This window comes from Centruroides vittatus, unplaced genomic scaffold (assembly GCF_030686945.1).
Source record: "Centruroides vittatus isolate TY-2023 unplaced genomic scaffold, ASM3068694v2 scaffold_324, whole genome shotgun sequence".
In the NCBI taxonomy this organism is placed as follows: domain Eukaryota; kingdom Metazoa; phylum Arthropoda; class Arachnida; order Scorpiones; family Buthidae; genus Centruroides; species Centruroides vittatus.
Genome location: NW_027122701.1, coordinates 5,530,647 through 5,541,223, shown reverse-complemented (window position 1 = coordinate 5,541,223; position 10,577 = coordinate 5,530,647). Strand labels below are relative to the sequence as shown.

The window sequence follows — 10,577 nt, the reverse complement described above, 5'->3', positions numbered from 1 at the left end:
TCTCGTGACGTACCCCAACTAAGAAGGGATTTTTCGAAATCCCCCCCACGGGGGAGAGGGACAGGATTAAGTCTTAACACTTCCATCAACGATGGAAGTGTTCCGTAACAATGGAAGTGTTAAGAGAAAGCGAAGTGCAAGACGCAGATGCAGTTTTTTTCGAAATCGAACATATTTTTAGACCTATCTAAAAATTCTGTAATTAGTCTGGAAACAGGGAGGACCCAATTCTTGCATTCTGTGAAAACGGGTAAGGTTGACTATAACGTAATAATCTTAATATTCGCTAAAACGGTTAGGAGTTGAAAGTTGAAATTTGGTGCACAGTTAGGGTACCAGATATAAGTTCCAAAGTGTTAAGTAACAATGGAAGTGTTAAGTAACAATGGAGAACAAGACAAAGTGACGTGCAAGATTTACGGGCTCTAGAAAAAAAGAAAAAAGAAAAATAGTAATATGTAGGAACATATTCGACTTTCAAATTTAAACAGATTAGTTCGGTTTTTCTCGACCTTTCTTCTTTAGAACATTCGATGAAAATCGAAGGATATAATCAGAACACGTCGTGAAAATCGAACAATATTAGAACATTCGATTTTCAAATTCGATCTTTCTTTAGAAAAACTTAATTCGTTGATGAAATTACTCTCTTTTTTTTGTGACTATAATGTCTATAGTGACTATCTTAATCTTCGCTATCGTTACTTTTGCCCGAACAACGCCGGGCCTACTTGCTAGTTTATAATATAAATTTAAAATATTTTTATTAAATATTCTATTTTTTTTTTTTTATTGCATACTTTGATTCTTTTTGAAGAAAATGCTGAAGAATGTAAAAGCACGAATGAAGACGAAGACAATGAGACATCTGGTGCAGTATTTCAAGACTCTGGTAATCTTGTTAGCCAGCCACTGTCACCAAAATCAAAACAAATTAATGAATTGTAATCTCAATTGCATAATGCATTACACAGAGTTAAAAGAGTGCAGAAAAGAATAATTTTCTTATCTCTTCATAGAGATCCTTAAAGTCTAGAGTCAACACACAGAGTACAAACACAAAATTAATTTTCAATCCTGATCAAATAACAGCCCTTGGAAACGTATCAACACGGAAAATAAAATGGCAAAATAATACAATAAGAAAGGCTCTGCAGTTAAAATTTGCTTATGGAAGATCGGGCTATGAAATGTTAATTGAACAAGGCTCGCCTCTTCCCTCTTTACGGACATTGTAAAGACGACTACAGAACACCCCCCGTAACAGGGAAATTATCCTTTTTATTAATAAATGATTGATATTTAGTAATTATCTGCATTTCTTGCAAAAAATGCAGAGAATCACTATTTGTTACTACGTTACACTATGTTACTCGAGTTTTTCTTGTTGAAGAATAAACTTTATTGATTTTTTTTATAATTTTTGTTTTTAGTTATTATATTTTTAAATTTAAATACATATTTTTCAGATTATTTATATTGCAATAGTGCTGTGAATAAATGTGATCCACTAAATATAATTTTTTAATATATTCACTTTTTTGCTTCTAGCCCTGTTATTGTTATACAGTTATTTTGTCCATCACTTATAAACTACAATTATTCTGAACATAATTAAAAATTATTTCTAAAAATGTTTAACTTAATATAACTTCTTTCTGAATCTAATTTTTGTTTTTAACTAACATTGCTCATTTAAATGCTAAGCAGTACTGTGACACTGCAACTTTGGCCTCAAAATGGCGTCCATACGTTAGAGTGGCCATACTCTGTTTATATAGGGCTCTAGTTTCGCTGTTCCTTCCATAGTTGCCAGATTGGGCTACAAGTAGCGGATTGGGCTACTTTTTAAGTGCCCTCGCTACAAAAATTTTAAATTGGGCGACACGCTACTTTTTGGGCTAGTAATAATTACCTTCAGGCTACAATTCTTAAAAATACGCTACTTTTTTATTTTCATATATAAAATCGCACAATATTTATTGTATCATACAAAACTAATAAAGTTTTATTTAATTTCATTACACTTAATTGTATAAATAAAGTTGCAACGTTTAACAAAGATAAAGATACTTTGCTTCCGTTTTCTATCTGTCGTTCGCTCCAGTAATCCACAATCCATTGCCACTAACACTGCTAATTTTATTAATTTTTTTTACTCTCATATATCTATCAATATGCGCCTATTTTTCATTTTTTTTAAAACGAAAATATGCTACTCACAAATTTATTTGTACTTTTACTTCGTTTTCCTGTTTTTTCCTGCTTGACTTCTTGATTCTGCTTCAGAACGTTCCTTCTCTCTAATTTGACGATTTCACTACACTACACTTTTAGTAGACGTTTCCTTTTTTTCTTTTTTTAGGTTTCCAAGGAATACCTAAAAAAAGAAAAAAAGGAAACGTCTACTAAAAATGTAGTGAATAGGCCCAGTGTTACTCGGGCAATAGTAACGACAGCAAAGATTAAGATTATTACATTATAGCCAATCTCATCTTTTTTCACAGAATGCAAGAATTAGGTTTCCCTGTTTCCAGACTAATTAGAGAATTTTTAGATGGGTCTGAAAATATGTTCGATTTTTCGCAAAAACGCATTTGCGCCTGTAAATATTGCGCGTCGCTTTTTCTTAACACTTCCATTGTTAACATTGGGTTTATATCCCTGGGTTTATATCAGGACTCCATGATGGCCGATCAATTACATTAATTTTTTTTCAGCAAACCAATTTTTAGTTGATTTTGATGCATGAATGGCAGCATTATCTTGGAATTGCCAATTTTCTCTCCCAATACGTGATCCAAAAGTTATTAAATTTTGATATTGTTGGAATCAACGATCTAAATTATTGTCAAATGTGATACATCGTTACGTACAACAAATTGTGTCGCGATGTTTTGTAAACGTTCTTCCGTTACGTAATAAAAGGTTAGTGACGCTGCCCTTCGGGGACAGTGACCTCGTTTCACACTCCCCTTTCCAGCGCTGACCTTTCGTGAGTCAAGACAGTGTAATCTGTGTATTCTTTGTTGTATAACCAGTTACTCGAGTCTAACTAGTTTTTACTAATCTCTCCGACAGTCTCTAAACTAGTCTAACAGATACAACAATTCTTGATACAGTGTAAACAGAGAGGCCTTAAAACTGAAAACAAAAGTCGCAGTCGCTAAGTTTCTAAGTTCAAAAAGTGAATCGCCGCGCCTGCGAATGACTCGCTTTGATTTAGAGAAAATTTATGCAGATACACCGAATGTCCATATATATATATATATTACGAACTTATTTCATTAGTAAGTGCATAGTTGCAAAATAATTCATTTTTATTATTTGGGCTACAAACAGTTCAAATCCGCTACTTTTGGAGCACAACCACGCTACTTTTTAACCTTCAAATCTGGCAACTATGGTTCCTTCCACTAGCTCTATAGCAAATCAATATGTTTGGAGTGAATTTTTTATAATTCGTATTAACTATGTGTGTCAAATGGAAAGTATTAAGATTAGAGATTCACTATTAAAACAAATGTTTACAAAAATGTTTATATTTAAAGGACACCATATAACATTTTATTTTTAGCCAGTCTGACATCATATCTGAAGAAATTGCGTTATCATGTTTGCTTTATATTAGTATCTATTTCTTATCCGTTACCAACTAAAAAAGTCTACATTCATTTACATTGCAATTTCCTACGTGTGATAATTATCGAAAGCATATTTTAATCCATAAATATTAACTTACAGCAATTTTTTCGAAATGAAGTATACTGTCGTACTTTGCAAGCGGCGAAATAACTCTGGTAGAGTATAATTTTAATTAATTGTAATTAATTAAGAAGTTATTTAATAAATATTTCAATAACCAGTATAAATACTGTAACAATAGGCCTAATTAACTTATGATAAATCGAAATTAGAGTTAATGTAAAATATTTTATTTATTCTTAAATAAAATATTTTACATTAACTCTAATTTCGATTTATCATAAGTAAATCAGCCTCTCACTAGTGATGGGCACAATTGACTAAAAAAGACGATCGATTTTTCATTCGATTGTAGCAAGAACAATCGACTGAAACAATCGGTTTTTTCAGTTGGATTTAGGGTTTCTCATTTCCCGGTCTTTTGCTTGTCCCGGGATTCCGGGATAAAACTAAACTGTTTCCCGGGATCCCAGGATAGAATTAATTACTTTTAAGATACACAAAATATCTTGAAATCAAATGATACACAATGGAACCTTGCTTAACGAGCACCTCGCACAATGAGCATTTTGCATAACGAGCAAAACAAATTGTAAAAATTTGACTCGCTTAACGAGTGATGAGGAGAGGAGAAGTCCCGAATTCTGTGCATGTGGCATGCTCCATCAGTCTGTGTTTAGCACTCGTTCCGCTAGCATCTTACTGTCGTTTGCGATCACATATTTTTCCAAACTTGTGTTCACACATATTACTTATAAACATCAACAACCATAGTCTGTTATATAATAAACACACCAAACGATATGCCAAATTCTTGGGTCATTAAATTTAATGACCGATTCCAAATTAAATTTTAGAAATGTCTGAACTAAAAATTAACTATTTATAATTATTAAATTTAACACGAGATGCAAACATAACTGCCTACCTCTAGTCTAATTAATTAATTTCTAATATTCAATTATAGCCATTACATAACCCAAGAATTTGGCATATCATTTGGAGTGTTTATCAAACATATTAGCTGTGATTTTTTTTGTTTCTGCAAATCGAATTCTCATTCCAGGATGGTTCATTCCGCGCTAGAAGAAAAGATGATGATGATTCACGCTCCTTAACAGTGTATATTGTATAATTTTTTATAAAGCAGATACTTGCTCAGCAAATAATTAGTCTAATTCACAAAACAACACCTTTACTTGTTGCTGAGATAGTTTTATTGAGAGAACTAACGTTTTCGGCCTACTCAATAGGCCATCCTCAGGCTTAACTTTCGAAAACGGAACATTAGCGTTCCATTTATACATTTGTTTAAAAATTCAAAGCATCAGTAATGGAAAAAAAATAAAAAATAAAAAAAGGAAGAACATGGTAATATATACAAATATAAATATACAATAAGAAGTAAAAGATAAAAATGAATCTACCGCTTTCTCCCATTTAATTATTGAGCCTTGGGTCTGCGCGAACTGTGACAGTACTGTTGCGTTGGAGCCTTTCCTGACGTCATACTTATGTTCTTTAAGTCTTATTCCTAAATTTCTTGTTGTGACTCCAATGTAGTCTTTTTCGATTCCTAGTTCCGTGTTCTCGTAAGGGATTTTGTACACTCCTGCTTTTTCTTCCTTTTTAATGTGATCTTTATCATTTCTTAAAAACGATTCCACCCACATGAATTGAATTGGAAAGGGCATTCTCGGTAGCAGGACTTTTCATTAGTTAAATAAGAACTAGATCGAGTGATTGGAGTATGCAGTTTCCAGCAAACTTTAATGAATTTTTTCTATTTGTGAAAATTTCTACGTAATTCAAAGATAATTTTTAATATATATCTTACATAGCATTATTAATATGATTTTGGAGGTTGCAAAATGTATTAAATTACAGTACTTTAAAAATGAAAAATAATTAGTGGAACCTCGCTTAACGAGCATAACTTGTTTCAGAGTCTTACTCGTAATGCGAAATACTCGTTAAGCGAAAATTTTTTCCCATAGAAATTAATCTCAATAACTAAAATTGTATGTGGCGCCATCTGTTATGAGATTTTGTAATAAAACTTTTACTATTTTATAATACCGTATTTCGCTTATAAGGCGATCTGGCACATAGGACGAGGTGCGACTTTAAAGATCAAAATAAAAATTAGATTTATTAATACAATTCTAATTTTATATCAAATGCACGTAAATGCGCACACACAGTCCCACAAAAATTACTGGCATTTTAAACATTAAGAAAAAAATCTTTAAAATCGACTGTTATATATACTTGTTATTCTTTGTTGTTATTTTATATACACAAATTTCACTTCGTGGCCGTTTTGAAATGACCACAACGCGTTGTGGTCATTTTTTTCGCTCAATGAGCGATTTCGGTCTTTGAGCCTAACATATATACATGACAGCCAGGAAAGTAAAACAAAGCAGTGTATTTAACGTGTGATGACAGCAGCTATATGTGTGTCACAATATTAGGCATGCTAGCAAATGAAACGATATTGATTATGATAGCCCCAGTTTGGGTTGGCTCAGATATTTGAATGAAGTAAACTGGACAGATCCAGTTCAGTCCCTCGCCATCTGGCAGCTCCTAATGCAAGCCTTACCAATTTCACGATAAGGAAAAGTCTCTCTTACTCGTTTGTCCCTGCAGAGCAGAAAAAGTTAAAAGCTACAAATTTGAATATTTTTTTAAATGTTAATTAGAATTATTTAAACCAACTTAAATAATGCAAGGATCTTGTCAGAAAAAATTTCCAGATATATACTTTATTAAAAGAAAATATCTGTACATATCTATATATTATTGTCTCATAAAATGTTTATATATATCCACGGAGGCCAAACTGTGGCTCTTGAGCCACATGCGGCCCTTTTCTAGTATACTTGTGGCTCACTGCAAGATACTTAAATTTACACCAAATTTGTTTTTATTTTAATTTTGCTTTTATTATTTTTTATGTATGATTCCTGGATAATATAAAATAAATAATATATTGTTTGAAATAAAAAAGTCAAAATATGGCAACGTTATACATTATTTATTGAAAAATAAATGTAATATTTATTAAATATCATAATACGTAAAAACATTAGAGAAAAATAATTATAATGCTTATTTATCTAAATCAACATTAAAAATGAATATATAATGAATAACAATCTCTATAACGTTAATAGTTTTGAAATTTATATTTCCTTATCGACAATTGAAACTAGGAAACGTTTTAGCATTTTTTGGTTTTTAAATTTAGATTATGCTACTTAATACGGCAACTATAATTTATTTATTATTAAAAGAATTATATTGTATTATAAAACATAATATAAAATGAAATAATAGCTAAAGTGTTGTTTTTTTTTTATAAATATTTAAATGAATTGCTGTGGAAAAATATGTATATATGTATATGTGGCTCTTCAACGAATTCTGTTTTCAATATATGGCTCAAGTTCTAAAGAGTCTGGCCACCCGATATATATATATATATATAAATTGTTAAAAAAACTAATATATGATGTGAACTTTATTCAACAATCATCATCTGACCACATACAATAAACTATTATTGCTTCTCAGTTTGCCATGTAAAATGAGCAATAAAGAAACTTTGTTATAACACTACTGTGATCAAAAGTATCATTTCAACTGGGCCCGTGCGAGAGGGCACTGTCGTCTTTTTTGGTATGACTATCATCTAGCAGCAATCTGTATGCCTTCGTCTGTTTTCATTTGCAAATAAACGCTTGTTTTGTATTTAAAGAATTTTTGCGCTGCGTCTTTTCAAATGTCAAATGTAATTGAGCAAAGAACGTGCATTAAATTTTGTTTTCGCAACGGAATTACTGCTACAAAAACGATAGAAATGTTGCAAAAAGCCTTTGGTGATGATGTCTGCCAAAAATAAGTTTTCGAGATGGTACAAGATGTTCGAGAAAAGCAAAGAACCCGTCGAAGATGAACCATGCTCTGGTAAACCATTCATTTCAACTGATATAGTCTTTTACAATCTACATTTAATATTGCAGATTTTTGGGAAAATTAGATCTTATTCCTGTAACTATGTTCATTCCTAAAATTTGGATATGTTGTCAAATCATACTATTATAACAGAATTTAGATCGTTTGTACAAATTATGTTAATTGTAGTTTGATATATCTGAGAATAATGCTAAAATTGAATGTTAATACATGTTATCAAAAGATCTACTGTATTTCTATCATTTAAGCTTACATAAAGTTCATATAAAGCAATGTTTCTCAACTCTTTAGTAATCGACACCACTGCGAATCTCAAAACATTGTCTCACCCCCATGAGTGTGTTTTGAGATTCACAAAATATCTTCTCTCGCAACCTTTAACACCACCAAAATTTAATAGCATCAATGCCCTCATATACAAGCCACTATGCCAAATTTTGTTTCTAAATCTTTATCCCATCCTGAGATATTAAGCAAAATAAACGCCAACACGCACAAACGGAAATTTTTTTCTTAACTCTTTCCACCCTGTGGGCACTAAGAGGGTCTCTCTCAGCAAGCGCATTATGGGTTCGGCCAGAGCCAGAATGGTGTGGCCAGGTGGTGAGGGATGTGGCCCGACATATCAGTCGTGTTTATGCAGCGCTCGAAAAGCGCTTTACAGCGAACACTCTGAAACCCATTTCTAAATGAGCGCTGCAAGAGATCGCTGCAGCAAAAATAAAGCAGCTTTTATGTCCGCTACACATGTAAAGCATAATGGACGCTTGTGTGTATAATACGATATTATGCTGTAAAAATAAAGTCTAAGTGACTGTTGATAAAAATATTATGTAAAAATTAAGAAGAATTTTATAAAATGACTGATAGTTATCTAAAGAATAAGAAAATACTATATTTTAAATATAATTATACATCTCCTATCTCTTTACTTCGTTCACATTTTCGGAAAGAGAAATGCTCAATTCTTTATATCTCTTTATTTAAATATTGTAGTTCTTTAACCAAAGCACTACTTTCGGCTGTAACTGGAATTAAAGGATAGATTACTGCGTCCATGTTTCGCTTGAGCAGAAAGCATTTCTAAACTATGATGTAGCGACGTGCAGCGATAGCTGCTTGTGGCGTCATTTTCGCTACACTCTCGCTGTATAAAGAAATGCGGCCATCCGGATGGACCACCCCCCCGAAAAATTTCTAGGGACTTTTCGACCCATCCAGAACGGTAGCTGCCACCTTGACTGCTTGGTCATCCAGCTACCGGCATAAGTGCATTGCAATGGGAGGGGATTACTTTGAAGGGAATGAAATAAATGTTCATGAATAAATTCAAATCTTGCATTTTATTGAACCATTCCTGATACTTTTTGATCACGAGGTATTTAAGTACATTAACTATAAGTTTTAATTTGAAAATTTTAATGAACTAAATTAAACTAAACTAAATTTTATTCCTTAGCAAACCAAAAACTAAAAACAGCAGCAATCATAGGAGGAATTACAACTGGAGCTATTTTAGGACCTCTTGCAGTTGTCGGTGTTGTTGGAGCATTAGGGTTTGGTGCCATCGGTGTCACAGCAGGATCTATAGCAGCAGGAATCCAGTCGGCTGTATATGGAGGGAGCGTTGCCTCTGGAAGCATTTTTGCTATTTGTCAAAGCATTGGAGCTGCTGGGCTTGGAATTGCTGGAACAGCTTCATCTGCAGCAGCAGGTGCTACTGTTGGTGGTATCTTTACTAGCTTAACAACAAAAATTATTGGATCTAATTCAAATAAACTAAAAATTTCAGTATCTGGATTAAGTAAAGTATCCCCTGATAATTTGGTTGCATATATCAATGCACTTATATCTGATTCCAATAAAGCTATCAATATTATTATTATTCAACTTATGGATAAGTCACCTTTTGAAGTAAACAATTATTCAGCAATATTGAAAACTATTGACACATTTGTGGACGCCGACACACTAGATGCCGACAAAACTGCATTTAAAAGCACCGATGTAGTGTTTCTTTTTGATGAAACAACAGACAGAAATGATAATTATAACATATTTAAAGATTTTGGAAAAGATCTAGAACAATATGCTAAAAAAACTGTTAAAGTAATTATAGCTGGCAGCAAAAAATATTGTGAAGAGAACTGCAAGACCTGTTGCGATTTTGCTCCATCAATTCCCAAAGAGAATTTCTTAACTACTATTCTAGATTCATAATCAAGTAAAATGAATGAATTTAAATTGTCTGAAATCTAAATTAACAAAAGTATAAATGTGAAATTAATTTAAAATTCTAAATAAAAATATGGTAAATTCATTCTTTACGAGTTTGTCAATAAACAATTTCTTTTTTGTTTAATAAAGTAAAAATTGCATTACAAATACTAGTCATATCTTGCTTGCTCGATTGGATATGGTGAGCAAGCAAGATACGAAAATTGCATTACAAGATATTTGTAATGCAATTTTTACTTTATTAAATTGTAATTTCCGCCAGCCCTTTTTACAAAAAAATTTCTTTTTTGTTTTACCAGTACATTTAAAAATGATTGTATGATTTTGGCACACTGTTCCTAAAACAATTGCTGTAGGATAAATTACAAATGGATCTTATCAAATACAATATAATGAAAACATTTACATAATTGTAGAACTAGTTGCAAAATCTGAAATACTACTAGATTCTTTTAGGAATTTATTGATATGTAATTTTAAATATTCTAGTAGATTAGTATTTTGGTTTTTATACAAATACAAATGAAAATTGAGAATTTATTATATAAATATCTGTTTTTATATCTGTTCCATTAAAACTATTTTTTTAATTGGTTTTATTAATTCTTTTGAAAAGGGTTTTGTGACTTAAAAAATAATGTATAACAGGA

The 10,577-nt window shown here is 31.8% G+C and overlaps 1 protein-coding gene across 1 annotated transcript; it reads left to right on the top strand.

Annotated features, from left to right (window-relative positions):
• Positions 1-3,677: 3,677 nt before the first annotated feature.
• Positions 3,678-9,974, top strand: LOC136988164 (uncharacterized). Its single transcript, XM_067285993.1, has 2 exons — positions 3,678-3,800; positions 9,149-9,974. The coding sequence occupies exons 1-2, from the start codon at positions 3,758-3,760 to the stop codon at positions 9,907-9,909; spliced, it is 804 nt and encodes a 267-aa protein (XP_067142094.1). The 5' UTR covers positions 3,678-3,757; the 3' UTR covers positions 9,910-9,974.
• Positions 9,975-10,577: the final 603 nt, after the last annotated feature.